This window comes from Eutrigla gurnardus (assembly GCF_963514095.1).
Source record: "Eutrigla gurnardus genome assembly, chromosome: 4".
Classification (NCBI taxonomy): domain Eukaryota; kingdom Metazoa; phylum Chordata; class Actinopteri; order Perciformes; family Triglidae; genus Eutrigla; species Eutrigla gurnardus.
In genome coordinates, this window is record NC_139918.1 from 30521775 (window position 1) to 30541855 (window position 20081).

At 39.5% G+C, this 20081-nt stretch overlaps 1 protein-coding gene across 1 annotated transcript in view; it reads right to left on the bottom strand.

Annotated features, from left to right (window-relative positions):
• The window catches only part of tox (thymocyte selection-associated high mobility group box), a 37041-nt gene extending 17098 nt beyond the window's left edge, over window positions 1-19943 (bottom strand). The window contains exons 1-2 of the mRNA XM_084007965.1: window positions 19324-19943; window positions 5778-5843 (exon numbers count right to left, since the gene is read on the bottom strand). Of these exons, the coding sequence (XP_083864091.1) occupies window positions 5778-5843; window positions 19324-19428 (171 nt within the window). The 5' untranslated portion in view covers window positions 19429-19943. The remainder of the gene's footprint in view (window positions 1-5777; window positions 5844-19323) is intronic.
• Window positions 19944-20081: the final 138 nt, after the last annotated feature.

A 20081-nucleotide genomic window follows, 5' to 3' on the forward strand; every position in this document is an offset into this window, starting at 1 on the left:
TTATGGTTCGGTAATACCGCTTTTACTTTTACACCAACAGACAGCTACAACTGATGTGAGTTGACAGAAAGAGAGAGAGCGCTATTAAGAGGAAGAAAGAGATAAGAGAGAGGGGCTGTAAATAAATTGCTTGTTCATTCCTTCCACAGCTTAATCCCTGATAAGAAAAGGTTACATCCAGTACTGTACAGCTGCAGCGGAGGAAGAGCGGCAGACACACAAAACAACAGGCTGGTTTGTTCCTGTAGTTTTAGAGTGTAGTTTTCTTCAGGAGGCAAATCGGTGATCACCATGTTCTTCTCTAACGCCACCACCCTGATGCACAATGTATTAATAATTTTAATAAAATGATCAGATCAGTAGTCCTGCTATAACTACAACCACTGAGCACCTCCATGAAGCTGGCAGACACCATATTGATTAAAATACGGTTCAATATTTGGGAAACATGCTTATTCACTTGAGCCGAGATCAGGTGACAACATCGATACAACTCTTATATTTCTCCATTTAAATGTGAAGCTGGAGCTGGCTAGTTTAGCTTAGCATAGACACTGGAAACAGGGTTCTGACCAGGAAACCAGCAGAAGCTTCAGGAAGTCACTAATTAGCAAATAATTTAGTTATATCTTACTGTTTTTCGTAAAAATTAAACAAAACCTCTATATATAGTTATATAGTTAATATACCTCTCTGTGTTTGTAAACAGTGGGCTGTCTGACATTAATGAGCTGATAATTATCCACATTGCACAGCTTAAAGGGACAGTTTGGGTGTTTAGAAGTGGGGCTGAATGAGCTACTTGTAACCAGTCAGTAGATGGTTAGATATACTTTGCTCCTTCCACACCAGCACATTGTTTAGTTTCCATGCTGGTACTCCTATCTACTCGGGTACATTAACTATGAAGAAGTTATTCATAGTACCTGTGGAAGATACTCAAACTATCCCTTTAAGAAGCAGTCAGCAGTTCAGTGCCTTGCTCAAATGCAAATGATGGGGGGGAAGAGAGTCTTCTCGACTCCTGTCAGCCAAACGTTCAGGACCTTTGTCTTAATGACAGTATTTAATGTCTTTACAGGAGAGTCAAAGGTTGAGTTCATACATGAACAAAACTGTATGATGTGGCTGAATGTGTGAAACCACATTTTCAGGCTCCTAAACAACAAACCTACACGTATACGTACGTACAGACAAAGGGCCTTGTGCCGTATTGTTCTCCTAAAAGAAGGTCAACTCCAGAAGCACCGAAACCGGATCCACATCTGCTCCCACCCAGGTGTGCCGAATGGTAAATCCCACTTGATCATAAAATGGAAGCGTGAGGCCGATTGTTTATTATGAGTGTAGGTAACGCCCAGTTACACCATATTAGGGCAAGTGTTGTTCAAATACTCTAGTGAGAAGAACTTGACCCGTAGTGAAATTGAGTTGACGCATTACGTTTACGTCCAGGGTTTAACTCAGGTTTAGCTAGCGGTCATCATGAAGCTAGCATTGTGTATATGCTGGGATTTTAACGAGGAATATTTCTCACTGAATCGGAACAAAGAGACTAACTACGGTTTGAATACTCCCTTAAAAATACAGGAATTATCATCTTAGTAAGAACACACACAACACAGTGTTGATAGTTTTTCTTTTTTTTTATTTATGCACAGAGCCTTTTTATGACTTTTGAAAAAAAATAAAGATAGTTTGATTAATTTGTTTTTCACAAAAATATTACTTTTCCTATGAAAATATTTGTATTCTAATAAAAAGTGAGGCAAAGTGATTTCAATGTGTTTTGTTGGCATTTTAAGAGTTTTAAGAATGTTTTGATGATTATTGGGATAATATCATGAATCACAGTTATTTTGGCAGGATAACAGTTTATCGTTACATGCCTATTGTAGACTGTGAAAACCAGGTGTATATTTTATCTCATCTTGATAAAAGTGCTCTCGACCACATGTAAAACTTTCTCTTATAAGAACACCAAACACAAGAAAACACAGGTGAATCCCCGAAACCACTGGGTGCTAACAAAAGATAACAAATTGTGGCTCCAGACAAAAATAAGAGGAAATTGTTCTTGTGTCCGTTTCAGAACGAGGCCCTTTGTTTCACTGAGCACCTCCCTTTCTGTCACATCACACCGCTGCTCCGTTAACCATTAAAAATAAAGAAAAGACAAGAGTGAAGGGTCACACCAAGCTAAAATTGGTCACATTCATCACAACAACCTCTGACTTTATGGAAGCAACGACACTTCAACAATAAAGCCATGAATTCGTATTCCACATGCAGCGCTCCACTGTCTTCTTATGGCACAACACTATGAATAAAACATCAAATCATAGATTCCTATAGCACACAATATTCTCTACATTGCGCTGTATGAATAATGCATCTCTGGTGGTGTTCTTATTAATATGGGCTTCGATGGGCAGTAAGGTAATTCTGTACCAGCAAACTTCACTGGGAAGCTAGACAGTTACGCCCACGGCCACGTAACAACAGTGTTTGCTGCATAGCGCTGTTCCAGGACCGTTGCTTAGGAATCTAAAAACAGCTCATCTTTAATACGCCGGTCATCGTGCTGAGGTGACGTAACACGACAGCTGTACATACACCGTCAACTACCCTCAGAACTACATCTCACTTAATGCAATGAGCTCGGTGTTCTCCAGTGGAAATTTCCATCTGAGTGTTGGGTCTCTGCAGTCTCCTGTTTAGTGTCCCAAAGGGGGCTGGAGCTTAAACCAGAGCTACAATGGGACATCCTTCTTCACAGTGTCAAGAACATAAGTCAATTAGTGTATATTTTTCCATTCCATCAAATTAATATATGAATCCTTCAATTAACTACTGAGCTACTTCTGTACTGTACATTTTTAATGTTGAAATAAAGGCTAATAAGGATGTTGAAGCTGGCCATTAACTAGATCTATATATCCATCTATCCGTCTATATTAAATAAAAACATTAATTTATGTTTATAGTAAATAAACATACATTTTTGACTGCTCCATTTGCATTTGTTTGTTGCAAACTATAATTTTACAAATGACCTTTAATTATTTTGGCCAGGATAATCGTGAAGTTTTCATATTGTTCCATGCGTCAGCATTTGTTTACTTTATTCCCTATGTTGTATTTTACATTCCATTAAATAAAGGATAAAAATAATGTCAGGCACAATCAATTTGTAATTAAACAGCCCTGTTATATTATTTTAATGAACGATGAGCTAATTTTTTTTCTAAACTATGCTGCCGTTTACATTCAAGAGCCTTAGATTTCAATCTGTGGACAGACTTGGTCATTCCGTGTTTGAACTGATCTGGGATCAGTGTTATTTTAGTGAAACTTGAGCTGGGGAGAGAGGAGACAGACCGTGGACGAGTTCAGAAAATCAGACTGCTCAGTGACGTAGTTACACTACGAGAGGTCGAGGAAAGATCACATGTGGCGTCTTGTGGAGAGACAGATGCATTTAAACTTTTTCAACATCTGGCTGGAGTGAGTCTCGGATTTCAGTCTTGAACGCTGCTCGGATGCAGTCACACTTTGAGCTTTGTGTAGATGTGGTCAGATCACAGTGATGAACGGTTAAAAGCATGATTTCTGACTGACACACTGGCCAAAAGGCACTACAGGATTAGTACTGGTGATCACCAAATTGTTGTAAATAGTTTGTCAACAAAAAAGAAACTGTTCAGTTCCAAATTCCAGTTAGAAATTCAGTTCTTGTAAGGGACTATTTTTCCAGGCGTAATAACATTAGACTCAACGGCACTGTTGTGATAGACAGCTCAGAGGGCGGAACCAAAGTATAAGGAGGTCAACGATTGGATAAAAGTTAGACCTCGGCATGAATTTCAGGCTCGTACCGATACGACTCAACAGTCGCCATAAATGAATGATTTTCAACTTCACCCAGTGCATCTTACTCATATTCATACTGGGACATGTTGGGAAGTCGTTCTCTGACCACTATCTTCTTCTCTACATTGAATCGCAGATCGTAAACCAACGTTAAGCCTATCTCATACAAGCTTGTTTATCTCACCACTTCCTGGTTACAAAGTCCAATCAGACCCAGTCAGAGAAATGGGATGCAGCCAAGGGAACATGTTTCCTTGTGCAGGAAGTAAAAAGAGAGTATGCTCGTTATCGACGTCGGCGTACGCCGAAATGAGACTCTTGAACTTGATATTAGCAGCTAGCTCCACCTGGGCTACTTACGGGACTGGAAGCAGCCAGACATTAACAACACGTGATCTGCATGTACTGCTCAATAACAGCAGTATAGAAAAGTGAAAGAGTAGGGAAAGAAAATCATTGTCATGCTTTCTGTGCCTCAGGTTGAGTGCAGTAAGTAATATTGATTTGTGGAACAGGATGGGAGGAAAAGTTGGTTTGATGCAACTGGAAAGACTGAAATAGCTAAAGGTGAGCTCAAAGACACGGCAGGGACGATCAAATGATCAAAAGACTCTTCTGTAAAATAATATCATTAATGCACTTCATTGTAAATTAATCTGAGCATGGGAATTATGGAAACATTACTGACAGCATTTTCTCCACGAGACACTAGCGGTTTTAAAGACACATTTCCTTTTCTCTCCTTTTTTAAATTACGTCACTTATCATTGCCAGAAACTTTTTAACCAGAAACAATCGTTCAAATTTCCGATGGTCTTGAATGAATCATGCGTGTTGTTTTGGATAACTGGCCATAAACTGAAATAAAATAATTAGGATTCATAGTCCATCCATCGATCCATCTGCAATCTATTCGTTAAAATGTGTTTTGGGTGAATATGAGTGAGTATTTTTATCTCTAGCTCTAACGACGTGAAGTAGGAGGACCTTGTTTTCTCCCCGGTTGCCATGGTGACTCGCAGTATCGGAGCTCCATTGATGATGGATCTTTATAGTCGGCAAGCATGTGCATAACTCAGAGTTGATTGAATTAATTCTGAACAGCTGTTCTGAAACCGAAAGAGTTTCTCCTCTCAGGGTTGGTCAACTCAGAGTTCAGGGTTCAAGTTTAGAGTTCAGGGTTAGGTTCGGACTTCAGAGTTAAACCTGCTTTCTGGAATACACCACAGATCTTCAGGTGCTGGTCTGCTTCCTGTTCCTGGGGTCAGAACGAAGCACCTTAATTGTAAATTGTTTAAACCTTAACTGTATTGTTTTATTGTTCTGTGAATCTCCATGGTGTTGGAAAGGGGCCATACAAATAAAGTTGCCTTGCCTTAAGAAGTGCTCTTCATCACAGCTTTGAGTTTGAATGGCAATCCTAACCACCGAGTGCAATAAAGCCTGTGATAGTAAAATGACCTAACAGAATCCTAACAGATATTGGGGAAAAAATTCTGCAGCAAGGGATATTAGCAAGAGGTTCAGTAGAAAGCCATTTCCAGCTAAAATCATGCCGGCGTGAAAAATGTGACTTGACGTGTGTGTACCAATGTGATGATTGCTTGCAAACGAAACAAATGCTCATTTAGTTGCACACCTGCCATATATTTGTTTATGTTTGCAACCGACACACCTACACACAGGTTTACACTTTCTGCTGCTAAAAAGTGTTTTGACAAGACACAGCACATGCAGTTCTGTTGGGAAATGTTACAACACTTTGGCATGTAATTAAGACCACTTAGAAAATAGCTCAGTGTAATTAGAAACTAGGAAATGTCAGAGAAACAGCTTCATAGGGCACTCACTCCGTCTACGTCTCGCACACACAAACGAACAAAGCAACACACGTGAACACTAACCTGATTGGTAGAGGCAAAGTCAAGGCCAGCTTCTGGCATACCCAGGAACATGGTGTCCCCATCCAGCTGGAGGGAACAAAAACGCAAGAGCAACAATGTCAACAAACTATAATCAAACAAAGCAAACAGAGAACAGCCAGCGCAAAGATGGAGTGAGCAGATTACAGGGAAGGACTGGTCCACTATCTGAGAGCCATCTCCTTCACATGTTAGAGTCTTTATGGCCTGAGTGACGCCTGGTGAAGCTTCGGTCCCTGTTTCCCACTAATCTTATCGTCCATGTCCATCACAGAAGCTGAGATCAGGTTATTTTATATAAACCATCGTCACATCGCAGGACTAACGATGTGACGATGATCCTCATGTAACTAATCCAGTATTAGTGATTAATGACAGCCACAGTTTCATGATGAACTCTTTATATTTTACTCTATGTGGGAGGAGCCTCTCCCCAGCAGATCATTTCCCTGTAGACCGGCTATACCAGGTGGTCTTGGAGAGACCCGGGTTGAAGGTGTTCCTCATAGTAACTTTAAATACATGAATTGTTGGAGCAGGGGTCAAATTGAAACGTAGCGTTTATTAACATGTTCAGCAAGATTATAATAACAAACGACAACCACTTTTTTTTTTTTTTAATTGTAAAGTGTAAAAGCAATTGCCAGAAGTAAAAAGATCCCTCTAGTGGGTCTGTTTTTCAAAATTTAACTTGGTGAAATGATGTTATGACACATCAGATAAATTGTCTAAATTTGACCAAATGGATTTTGTGTGGTCCAGAAACAATGCCTCATTCAACCATCTCATTTTAAAAATGTGACAGTGCTGGAAAAAGAAATGTTAAAGTGGAGCTGAAACAGCATTTCTAGAGTCTCTGTTTCCAGAGAAACAGGACCGACAGGCAGGACTTAACGCTGGGAGGAATTTGAGTTGATGGTTGAAAAGATTAAACCTTCTCCAGCTCTGATTGATTGATGGATGTCATGTTATTATTGGTTGGTGCTAGCTGATGTAAGCAAACGTCATATTTTGTTTCCCAAGAAGAAAATAAATATTAGATTTGGATACATATTATTTGGTAATTTTTTCAGCATATATTGTTGAATAGGTGCATCATATGAACCGCGATGTTATCTAAAAGGGTATTTACTGACTATATAGGCATCTCAGCAAAAAACTAATTGACTTTAAAAAAATAATTTCCGGGTCTAAGGACTCATTGCTGCAGAGCTCTATTACAAAACAACAAACACATTCAAATAATTAATGGGTACATAATCATTGTCTTGGTTGACAAACGAACACGAACGAAGAACGTTTGAACAGGTGGGTGAAGCAAAGCACACACACACACATACAAACACAAGTGGAGAGACAGGTGTAACTGCCCTATCCATTCAACAGCTGTCAGGTATTATGCAAATGAGGTATAGATTTACAGAGTCAACAGAAAGCTACATCAGAGTTGCGACAGACAACACACACACACAAACACACACACACACACACATGATGTGGCTTATAGAATTAACAGTTATTGATACTTTAACATTATTAACATTACATGTTTCAAACTGCAAGCTAACCATCATAACTGTAACTGCCCTGCTGCTACTCACACCTTGTGCAGCATGAAATCACATTGTGGTTGCTCACGGCGAGATGGAAAAATGCCAGTTACTGTCTGACTTCTTTATTAAGACCTCCAGAATTCTGGGACCTGGAATATAATATAAAATAATTTAATATAATAATTTATATATATATATACACACACCACACACACACACGCACACACACTTTTAATATGGGTTGCCATTGGCAGCTATTTTTAACATGTAAAGAAAAGGATTTTTGCAACCAGTGAAAGAAGTGGCCATATTTGGACTGTGGAGGAGCGACGGGTGGATTTGAGTGTTGGTAGCGTGGTAGCGACCTGTCAATCACAGGGTAGCCCCGCCCTAAAGCATAAAGCCTGCTTTATGGTCTATTTGACTCTAAATGGAAATTGAAACTAGAGATTGAGACGATAAACTCATGTTTACAATGGTTATAGAGATATTAATTCGAGAGAGCCGTAGGGTCGTTTTTGGTTGCCTTGCCTAAACCTATTATTCATTTCATTTCACATCGTGTTTCCTTGTATGGGAATGTCATTTCTAGTAAACAGGGATGAAGCATGCTGCCAAACTTTAAACTGAATCAGGCTACAAATCAGAGTCATTTGTAGATAGTAAGCTAGTGTTCCTGCGATCCACAGGACATTCAGCTCTCAAGCTAAGAACCATCACAAGGGAAGAGACAAATAGGGGACAGAAAGAAACGCCATGAGGGAGAAATATGATGATATCTTTTCAGCGAGTGCTCAGTGTGAGAGGCAGAGTGGAACCTATCATGCTCTTCATCAGTCCTGGGAGGGACGGAGGGACGGACGGACAGAGGGACGGACGGACAGAGACTCGCCACGTAAGCCTGGTAGCTTGGCAGCTGGGAAAAAACGTAAACATTTCGAGTTCTGTCTTGTTGAGGATTTTGGGCAGATCATGTCAAGTGCATCTTGGCTTAACAACAATAATGTTTGGTGGCCAAACATTGCTGGTGTTGTTTGAGTTGCTGAGAACGTGAGACATGCTGATTAGCTGTATGCTAGGGCTGTACCAAGTGGTTCAAACTTCATCTATCTAAAATTACATTTGGTATAGACCCACCATACATCAATATCATATTTTTTCACAATGCTAAATTAATTTTAAAAAGGAATTTCACCAAGATTTTATGTTGCCATGAATTCAAAAGAATTGCCATTGCCATGATTCCTACTGAAATATGAAACTGACCCCTATACTGTTTACAGTAGAGCTGCAAAGATAAGTTCATTTAAAAAAATGACTTGCTACTTTACTTATTTTGATAATTGATTTATAACTTAATTGATGTATTGTAAAAATAATTGGTGGATTCATCGATATTTAGTTGTGGTCCTGATTTACAGAAAATGAAAACAGATTTATTTCGATGCTCTTGGATCCATCAACAGCATCGAAATTAGTATTTTCTTTCATATTTTAATCCAATTTTGGTCCAGTTTTGTAATGTTGAGAATTACAACCAACTCAGTCACAGAAGTTATTATCCTATACAAAAATCTGTAGCATTCATTGTATAAGTAGTATAATGCAGAAACCAGTACAATCAAATAATCCTAACCTTTTTTCCTCCTAAATTTTCTTTGATGACAAGTTTTGTTGGGGCTCCAGTGGTCGTTGTTGGGTGGCGTCTGTATAACGGATGAATGTCTTTGTAATATTAACCGTCTTGCCACTGTGTATATATGCAAACAAAAAACCACTGCTGTCGCATTTTCCATCACAGATACGAGATCATGTAAATCGCAGATATTTTCCATTTAAAAAAAATAAATGAGGGTTCAGAAAGTCACAGCTGAGTAGTCACCATCTACTCAGTCTGAGTAGGGAAAAACGCCATTAAATACAAGTTCTGAGTCATCTATGCATGAAGACGTGACTATTATATGTTTCCATTAATATGAGTGGCTGACTGACGCATACTGAATTGGCTAATTAATCCACAACTTTGATGTCAGCTTCTCAAATGTTAAGATTGTGTAGTAAATTGATTATATATATATATAGATATATATATATATGTAAAAATGTATGTATTTATTTTTAAAATGTCATACAAAAATTGCCAGGTGCAATTCCAAAGGAAATAACCGTTACTTCCAGGGAAAGAAAAAAGTGTAATATAATATAATATAATATATATATATATATAATATATATATATATATATATATATATATATATATATATATATATATATATATATATATATATATATATAAAATAGTATTGCTGCCTCTTGAATAAGTACTTTAAAATTGTGTGTATTGTAAATGTTGCAGTGAGGGAAGTAAGGAAGATACCAAGGTTTGTAGTCAAACTAAATTACTCTCTCTCTCTTCCCCCTTCATGCCTCTGTCTCTCGCTCTCTCTCATCTCTACTGCTTGTGTGTGTGTGTGTGTGTGTGTGTGTGTGTGTGTGTGTGTGTGTGGGTAAAGCAATGGTTTGAATAACAAGCAGCCAGCTAAGTGGGTCAGGGTCGGAGGAAGGGGGGAGAAAGAGGGGGAGAGACTATTAGGATGACAGACAAGGACAAAGGAAAAGAGAGAAATATAGATTATCGAGGAAAAAGGGGAGCAGCGTGAGGAGGAGAAAGGAGGAGATGTTGGCAGAAATGAAGTGTAATAAATAAGATAAGGAGATGGAGAAAAGGTAAAGAGAGAGCGATACGGAGGGAGGTGGAGGGGATGTAATTTGTGATTTCATGCTTTTTCCTTCAGAAGATTCCGCTTATATCTCATTTAACTAGTGTTCTGGCTTTTAAAAGTAATGATACAAGAATTAAAGTTAATCAGTATTCAATCATAAAAACTTTTAATTAAGAGGAGACACTGCAGGCAAAAACAATGTTCTTCATGCACAGTTTTGAATGTTGAGTCTTCTTTCAGGCTAGTGGAAAGAAAACAACCAAAATATACATTTGGGAGTTTATTTTATTACTTTGTCTATTTGCGTGCAGATTTTGATTCCTCTAAAACTCACGAAAAGTAACTGTTAGATAATGCCTAATTTGCATATCTAAACATTTCACAAACCATTTAATATAAAAAATGATAGTCTTAATGTCAGTAATAACTTGGGGGAGCTTCACTGTGATATCAGCTTTTATATCCACCAAACTTTACACTGACATTCCTATTATTATTCTGAAGGTTTTTACTGAGGGGTTTGTTCATATATCATTCATGGTCTCATTTATACAGCATATTCCTAAAATCTTGGCCCTATACCTAAAATAGATTTTTCTCTTATGGCTGTTGATGGTTTTTTCTGATTTATGGAGCGATACAAAGAGATATCCAAAATCCCCTCTAATCTCCATTTAAACCGAACACAGATATAATATAACAGATAGTTTGCCTAGTTAGGTTTCATGGTGATTTCTATTGGTTGAAATGTTTTGCTTTACTCCCCTGTAGTGTCTTGTGAAGTATTTTTCAACACATAACTTTAAAGGCTGTTTTCTAACAGAAATCGCTTCATTAGCACTTACATCCACTTAACTTTACACTTTTATTCTCCGCCTCACTCCTCGCCACTGGGAGAATATTTGCCAAGAGGAGAACCGGCGTCAGTTTCGGAAACAGACGGCGAAAGCAGGAGCAACTCAAATTCAGCCGGCGTCGCAGACCTCGCATCGCCAGAGTATCCAGAGTACCCAGCAGCCACCGGCCAAATGTTCTGCTCATTGTTAGCATGAAAACATGGTGGAATTAGCAAGCTAATGGAAGCTAGCTAACTAGCCAGCCACCAAATTAGTAAACTTTAACAACCTAATGCTTCATCATCAACATGCTTCGCCAGATGCTGTAATAAGCTTTAACTTCCTGTCAACAGAAAGGAGAACAGGCTTGTTCTGTGCTGACTGTGATGCTACACGGTGGTGACTCAAAGAGTAAAAAACCCTGCGGTGAGAGGTGGGCAGGGCTGTCTGATAAGAGGGTGTTAAAATGATTTAGTTCTAGACCTCAACAGTCAACTCTGTCTCACAATTCTAATTTCTGAAGTCCGATGTAAAATACTAAATGAGGTATGAACCCTTTTCAACCACGAAGTGACGATTTATTATGAATCTGTGAGAGACGTCACCGGCACAGTACGGTATATCATTTAGTTTACAGCTTAAAAATCACGCTGAAGTCGCATAGTTGAAATCAGCCTGTGAGGCCATCTTTGTCTAAATGTGCCAACAACAAAAACAGACTTGGAGTTAAATAGCTGAAGACTCTTCGTATCACTCGCGGGTTTTGGGCGTTATGTGAAACTATTCGGCTGGACTGGACTGAATGGATTTCAGTTGACTCTGAACTAAATCAAGTCTCTACAGTGAGAGATACATGGAGAAAGAGAGAGGAAGACTAATGGCTGACGTGTGTGTGTGTGTGTGTGTGTGTGTGTGTGTGTGTGTGTGTGTGTGTGTGTGTGTGTGTGTGTGTGTGTGTGTGTGTGTGTGTCTGTGTGTTCACACAGCTGTGGTAGTTCAGCTCAGCAATTGTTTATCCGTCTTATCTCTGTCACCATGACAGCAATATAAACCAAGTTTTATTGGCTAAAGTGATTTCACCATGAGTCTTGATGTGTGTGTGTGTGTGTGTGTGTGTGTGTGTGTGTGTGTGTGTGTGTGTGTGTGTACATCACATGTTTGTGTTTCTTAAATGTGTTTTAGAATATTTACAATAAGACAAGAGAGAAGAGAGCATTTTTATTTAACTCTTGCTCATCCAAAGAAGATTATCTGTTACAATGCCTCTAGTGGAAAGAAGGAAAACGGCATGTTTTTGCCCCACAAGGCAAACATGAGAAAATGACTCGATCTGGTGGAAAAAGTACAATATGAAGCCGGGGCTCTAGATATATCCGGATATAGTATAACTCATGATATTATACTGTGTTGTCTGCGAGAGCAAAACATTTGGTTTTAATGAGTTTCAATGAGGACGTGTTTGTTATTATTGGTCTGAGTTTCTGTATTTTAAGGACACAGTTTATGAAAGATTTATAGAGCTGAGGTTCAACTTTCAAACTTTAAAAAATAAACCCTCTCACACAGATGCCAAAATGTATGCCGTTACGCATTAAAACAGCCACCGTGATAGAAAAAAATTATAATAATACAACGAATGTTGCTGCGCAAAAAAACTTTTCAACTGCTGATTTCCGACAGCTGGACTTAGTGCTCTAAAGTGTTGCTCAGGAAGCATTACTTGTGTATAAGAATATTTGTTGTGTAATTTATGCAAATTATCAAATCAATCAATTGGCCATCAGGGGGGGGGGGGGGGGACTCCACTCTGATTGTATAGAAGTCTATGAAATTACCCTACTTGTCAAATAATTTGTTATCTCAGTAAACATTGTATACATGAGTTTATGGTCTCAATTTCAGTCTTAGTTTAAAGTCTTCTTCAGTCCAGCATGATTGATATGAAATGATGGTCCATTTACAGTCAAACAGACCAGAAAGGGATGCTTTAGTGAGTTTATGTAATGGAAAAAGTAATAACGTTGTAGATAAGAAAACCAAAACGTTCTTACATGAGGCTGATGATTGTCTTTCTAAGCAGCATAAATGGCTAAAATCCAAATAAACAGAAGATTAGAAGAAAGCATGGTTTGGCATCGAGTCAAGTCAAGTTTATGACACCACAAAAAAACAGGGTCGAAACAGACACGAGTTTACACATTTCAAATGTGACTCGTCTATTTTAATCCATCCACAGTAATTAACACGACAGCTCCACCGTTATCATTGTATGATCGTGAACAAAAGCTGATCGCTAAACAGAAAATCCTCAGGAACCGATCCAATCTCTTCCACCACAACTTAACTCATCCAAGTTATTGTCACTAATACAGCACACACATACACACACGCACACATACACAATGAACAATGCAGCGATGATTGCAGTATGTGATTTGATTGCAATATGTTTGTTTTGGAAACTAAATCCTGATAATTAGTCTCTTCTGGCAGCGCTTTATCCCCGCCCATCTGTTCCATTTGGCATCCCTCCACCAACCAGGCAGCCCAAGAGCCCCTGATAGCTCCGTCCCCGTGGTCCAACCAACACACCGAAACACAAGCGACAGTGCTGAAAGTCACCCAATCATCAGCGGGCTTAATAGGGGGGGGGGGGGGGGTTCTGGCGAGATGTTCCAGAGCAAGAACGACGATGGCCAACGCGGACAGACGGACAGACAGATTGACTGGTTGTGTTCTGATAAATAATTAGATGAGATGCCGACACTCTGGCTGGTGAGAAAACTGTAGGAGACAATGGGAGCATGTGATCGAGAGGAAATCAAATCTAACAGGAATAATAAGATACAACCAGATAAGATGATTTAATTAACCAATAATCAATCAACACCGGACAATTTAAGGAGGATGTTAACCTCAGGAATTTGATCATTTTTGCACAATTTTAATATACAAATTGTACAGTGAACTTATTTGGGGGAAATATATACAAAGAACTTACTATTAGGGGTCCACAGATACCAATCATTACTAATCTAGGAGATTGACAACCGATATTCGAAGCCGATATTTGTCTGCAGTTAAAAAAAAGTGTCATAATTGTGTTCTGAAACCTGAACAGGAGGATATCAGCAGCTTTATTATGAAGATGAACAAATGAACAAACAAATAAATAAAATAGTTCCCTGAAGTTTTATAAAAGTAACATAAAGAAAATACAGACCATGGTAGTGGGTAGTGACTGCAGCTGCATCAGAGCCAAAGTAGTGCATCGTTGGTTTTTATAGTGAACATTGCTGAACTAACACAATGATCTGAAAACAGTTCATGACTTCAGATCAACATCTGTAGGAAACACTGACCTTTTACTATCGGAACGTCTCCACAAAGTTTTTTGTGGCGGTTTATCATGGTGTTACAAAATTAAAAAAGGGATTCACTGCCAATGCAAGAGAACATATATCAAGGAAAAAAATACTGGATCCAAATAAGAAGGAAAATGAGGTATAAACCTTCATGTGTTTTGGGAGGAGTAGCCTACCCCATAATGTAAATATAATGTGATTCATTGAGAGTAGCCTAGTAACAGCCACGCTGGTGTTTTGAGTTGAGTTAGAGTCGCTGAGCAACCTGGTTTTTCACATATTTAGTCAGTTTTATTCACTTATTTTCACCGTCCCCAAAATGGAAATATTACACTCAAAACTTTTATCTCTTAAGAAACCTGAAGCTTTTATATCTTAAGCCATGTGAGAAAAGAGTTATACACAAAGAGTCATACACAACTATATATATATATATATATATATATATATATATATAAAGAGCATTTCCACATGTACAATGGGAAGAGAACTCAAGGGATTGGGATGACTAAACATCTGTGTAGCCTTAAGTTCTTATCAGTGAGGCTAATCGGGGGAAAAAGGCTTCAATTTGCTAGGGAGCATAAGGATTGGACTCTGAAGCAATGGAAAAGGGTCATGTGGTCTGATGAGTCCAGATTGACCCTGTTCCAGAGTGATGGGGTAAGAAGAGACGCGGGTGAAGTGATGCACCCATCTTGCCTACAGTACAAGCCTGGGGGGCAGTGCCATGATCTGGGGTCGCTTCAGTTGGTCAGGTCGAGGTTCAGCAATGTTATGAACTGAGCCGACTACCTGAATACACTGAAGGACAAGGTTTTTCCATCAATGGAGTTTTTTCGGGCATACACCAAGACGACAGTGCCAGGATTCATCGGGCTCAAACTGTGAACGAGTGGTTCGAGGAGCTTGAGACATCTCTCCCCTACTTAGTTCCCCCCTGTTCTCTCTTCCTGTCTATTTGCTTTAGAAATACCTCACCAGGCTTTCACAATCATCATGTTTACATTAGTCTCTCCGTCTCTGTCTGTCCCTCCCTCCCCGTCCGACACTGGCTGATTCATCACAACGCTCCTCTTCACGCTTTCCTTCACAGGGTTTAATTCATTAAACTGATCCTTGTGTGGTTTCATACAGATGCAAAAGTCACTTCATGATATAGAAATGTTACAATCAATTAATTCATGTGTAAAATGAATTGCTTGTATAACTTGATTGTGTGCATGCCAGGCCAGTAGGTGGCGGTGAAACTTTCTAAAAGAGAGCCCTTTAGGTGCAGGTAAATAATCCGTCTCCGCTGATCGCAGTGATTCGCAGCAAATCTACGCTTATTTGGAGGAGTGTTAATAAATGTATCCGACTTAACAACACGAACACAGCTCAGTAATCCTCCATTGTTAATGTGGCCTTCTTACCCGCGCATGGCTGTTTGACTGAAAATGTAATATGGATGTGCGAAGTGGAGCCGCGAAGTCACTGCTTACAAGCCGACCGGGTTTTGCTAGTTTCCAACAACGCTGTTGTTGCGTATTCAACAGATTTCACTCACCGGTTTCTAAAGTTTCAATTTGCAGCCCCCCAAAACGCCGGTGTGTTTAACGCCACGCTTTCTCTGGTTCCTCAAAGTCAGGTAGTCTTGTGTAAAAGGAGACACTGCCATGGCGTGGCCGCAAAAAACCAACGTTCGGTATAAACGGTGCGATTGCGGTAAATTGAGGGGTCTACTTTATGTGATCATGGTGGGATCTCTGTGTGAAAACGCCTTCACAAAAACACAGCAACACTTTTACACTCATCTCACACTCAACATCTCGCTGCTCTTTGTGTGTTTTTTTTTCTTTCTCATTTTGTTTCTGCTGTGGTTCTCTCTCTCTCTCGACACAGTAATATGATCTCTTCCATCAGGCCGACACAGCCGTGAATCAAAATGACGAAGAGAGAGAAATATAGTAGAAACCTTGGTGGCCCCACCCCCATCTCTCTCTCTCTCATCCATACTCTCTCTCTCTCTCTCATACTCTCTCTCTCTCTCTCTCTCACATCCCTACCCCCATCAAACCTCTCTGGTCCCCACCCCCAACCACACCACACAGCTCCCTCTACATCTATGCCTTACATCTCTGCCTCGTTCTCAAGCAAATAAAAATACACACTGCAAAACCGTATGAATCAGTGTGCAGAACTTCTGTTTCTACACACTGAGGAAGCGGATTGACACACAGCACAGCGATCACACACGACTACACAAAACCACGGGATAAACACCTAACTACAATCTAGATCATAAAGACATCGATGAGATTTTAAGTTCATGTGCATCATCAGCACTTATTAAGTTCAGAGGTCACAGCCGGCTGCAAAACTGGGAATCTGCTATAGTGACCAAAATACATCATGAATGTGCAAGGTATATAATAAATGTTGTATGGTAGCGTTTTTTTATATAAAGTATGCAAATAAAACATTTGTTTTCCATCTGAAATGAATCAAACTGAGAGTTAGACTGCCACTAAATATCACAACTAGAACTAGATCTCTCTGGCGCTCTCTCTCTCCCTTTCCACCCTTATTTACTAACTTTTCTATATTCTCTATTTATGATAGTGAACCAAAGTTTCTGTTCATCATAACGTGAAACTATCATAGGTCGCTCACATAACACGTCATCAAACCATCGCCTCCTGTTCCGGCCTCCCGGCTCTCCCCGTTCCTGTGGAGGTGGTCTCTCCTGGTTCCTCTGACCCCCAATTCTGTCTCTGGACCTTTTACACCAACGGCATTGTGGAAAAAAGGAGGGATACTTCCACGACGAAAAGGTGGCGTAAAACGGGCTGTTGGTGATGGAGCAGTTAATAAATGTGAGCAGGCAGGGTGGGATCAGAATAAACCAATCGATCATTAAATTGTACCAGCCAACCATCCACTAACTCCACGACGGACGTAGATTATAATTTAAAAGCAGTCAGCAGAAGAGGAGGAAGTGGTCCCCCATGTACTGTAAGTGTTAATAAGCCCTGGACCAGCAGGGAACGGCAGTAATAATGGGCTCAGACTGGGAAAATTATGATACTGCTAAAATTATGATAAAAACAAGGATGAATTGCTTTTTACTTAGATATTATTACAGGATGCTGTTTGGCTTTACATCCCTGCTGCTTGGACAAATCTCTCCCCTGTTGTGTGTGTTTAGACGGGTATTCTGATCTTTTTCCTTTATATGCTTTAGCAACACGAATGTATCTTCATATCAGGTCAATAAAGCTAATTGAACTATATTTAAAGTCGGATTGAGAGACCAAGGACTCCATACAGCATGATTGCAGCTGTTTGACAAGAAAAACTAGTGAATTAAAGTCACAGATCAAAAAAAACTTGTGTCCTCTCAGTGCTTTTTATCAGTCTAGATTGTTTTGGTTTTAGAGACTCGGCTGTAGAGTCTGCCTTCTCTCCAGTAGCACTCAGATTCCAAAAAATACATACTAGGAAGTAGGGAGGGGACGATATAGGTGAATTGGTGGTGAATTTCCATTATCGGGATAATCATAAATATGTCACGAGTGTCTAGCGGTGAAGTTAAAAATAGAGCCTTTATATATGCAGGGATTATGATTTAGGGTCACCTTATTTATGATTTGATTGCTTTTCACTAAAAAGGTTCAATTAAAACAAAAGGTTGTGTCTCTTATATGTGATGCAAAACAAAATGTGTTTATTAACCAAATGTAAAGTGATTCCTGCCTTTTTTAGCCCCATTGTAAGAGTTTTAAGCACATTTTCCTGATTGTCAGGATAATATTGTTAATCGCAAGTATTTTGTCTGGGATAATCGTGACATTAATCTTTCATATCGTCCCATGTCTACCTGAAACTATAGTTTCCACACAAAACTTGCTCACAAGGTCTGTGGATAGCAAGTGCATCATGATTTCAGAAAAGTATATATATATATACTAAAAAAGTATATAAATATATATAGTAAATATATATATTTCGCCTTTTCAGCACAAACGAACCGAGTGCCATCAAGTCCCATTATATTCAAGAGACGTCAGTCGATACCTCCAAAACTATACAACTTACACATAAACTACCTAGATTGACAAATCACATACAAAAAAAATGTATCTTTTTTTTGCACTTGTTAATTTATCTATCTGTTGAATACTGACAAAAAAATCTATTTTTTAAATTGCATTTTCCATTCAAACAATAAAATGTGTTCCATTTTAGTGTGATTTAAGAGCATTTAATAATCTGCCATTTAGTCGAATAGCTGCACTCATCAACTGCAACTATTTAAATAATTAAGCAATTAATCAATGTCAAGTGAGGTGGTCCCACTGCGTCCTGTGTCTGTCCCATTAAGTACCCAGACACTTTATAAAACATCCCTGTGCAGACAAACATAGATAGATAGATAGATAGATAGATAGATAGATAGATAGATAGATAGATAGATAGATAGATAGATAGATAGATAGATAGATAATTGTATCCATCCTAGACATTGGATCCCTACCAATGTCTGTTTTGAAACTGACCCTGACCTTTGACCTGAAACACAACAGAGCTTCCCAGACACAAAATTAACTATGACTAAAATTTAAAAATAAATGAGATAAAGTACTGTTCCATTAAATATTAACTATTTTAAGCACATCCAAAAGATAACAAGGTATGTTCCTCTCACTATTACTCATCTATCACCACAACTCCTCTGTTTGTCTCCATATTTAATTACCTTTCAATTACCAGTGGGGGAAGTTTTAATTAGAAAGGTGTCATTACACAAGTGACAACAAACTGGGAGTAAAATTACAGCCAGTATGCATCATCCAATTAAGTGGATGTGCTCAAAAAGGAAATGCTGGAATAATGGCTGCCTTAATAAATAGAGCCTAATAAAGCAATTAATTACCGCTTAATTTGGCAGGGTGATGAAGATGAATGGGAGGTGAGGAAGCTGAGGTAGTAAAAAAAAATGTGTCTTTCGTGTCCAGAACAATGGGGCAACAGAAGGAGCGTATTGATGGTTTGTTTGCTAGCTTACCTTGTTGGTCCCAAAGGCCGGGTCCGGATAGGAGAGCTGCCTCAGCCTGGTGTGTTCTGAGGCGGACAGAGGCTGAGGAGGAGGCGGGTACACGGTTACATCCATGGCTGAAAATACATCCACTTCTCCCGTCCCTTCTTTTCTTTCTTCTCTCGTCTCCGTGAAATGTCTGATCACCTCTAACGTCCTTTTGGACAAAGTTGGATTTCCCCTGAGAAACAACCAATAAAACAAGCTTCTTCTTTGGGGGCGAAATAAACGCAGGTTTCACGCGGATAAGTCGGAGTCGAAGTCAGCCTAAAGAAAGCTAACGGAGCCGGTGGAGTTTAGACCGATGCTCTTCTTCTCCACGCCGGCGTTTAATTCCTCCACAAACTGAGGAGCAAACTTCCCGGTAAACCCACTTCTTTGGTACCTGGCGTTGAGAGCGAACGGACACGGCGCACTTTGAAAACGCGTCGTTTTCCCTCCTTTTAACGTCGTGTATCCGGTGTCGGTGTCTTCTGTCGGACAGGGGGGCTTCGCTGGACCCTGTCTGTCCCCGGTTGGGACTCTGGTGTTTTTTTAATGTTCCTCCGTCGCTGTCGCGCGTGTGCTGCTCGGTGCCGAGGTGCCTCGCGGACCAGTCATACAAAGAGCTCTTAAGTCAAGCTACCAACGGCTATCCACGTAGTACCCGGATGTACATTTTCTCACACAATAAAAGCGCGGCTTTTAATCTGGCGCGTGAGGGGGCAAAGACAATTGGTTTGAAAGGA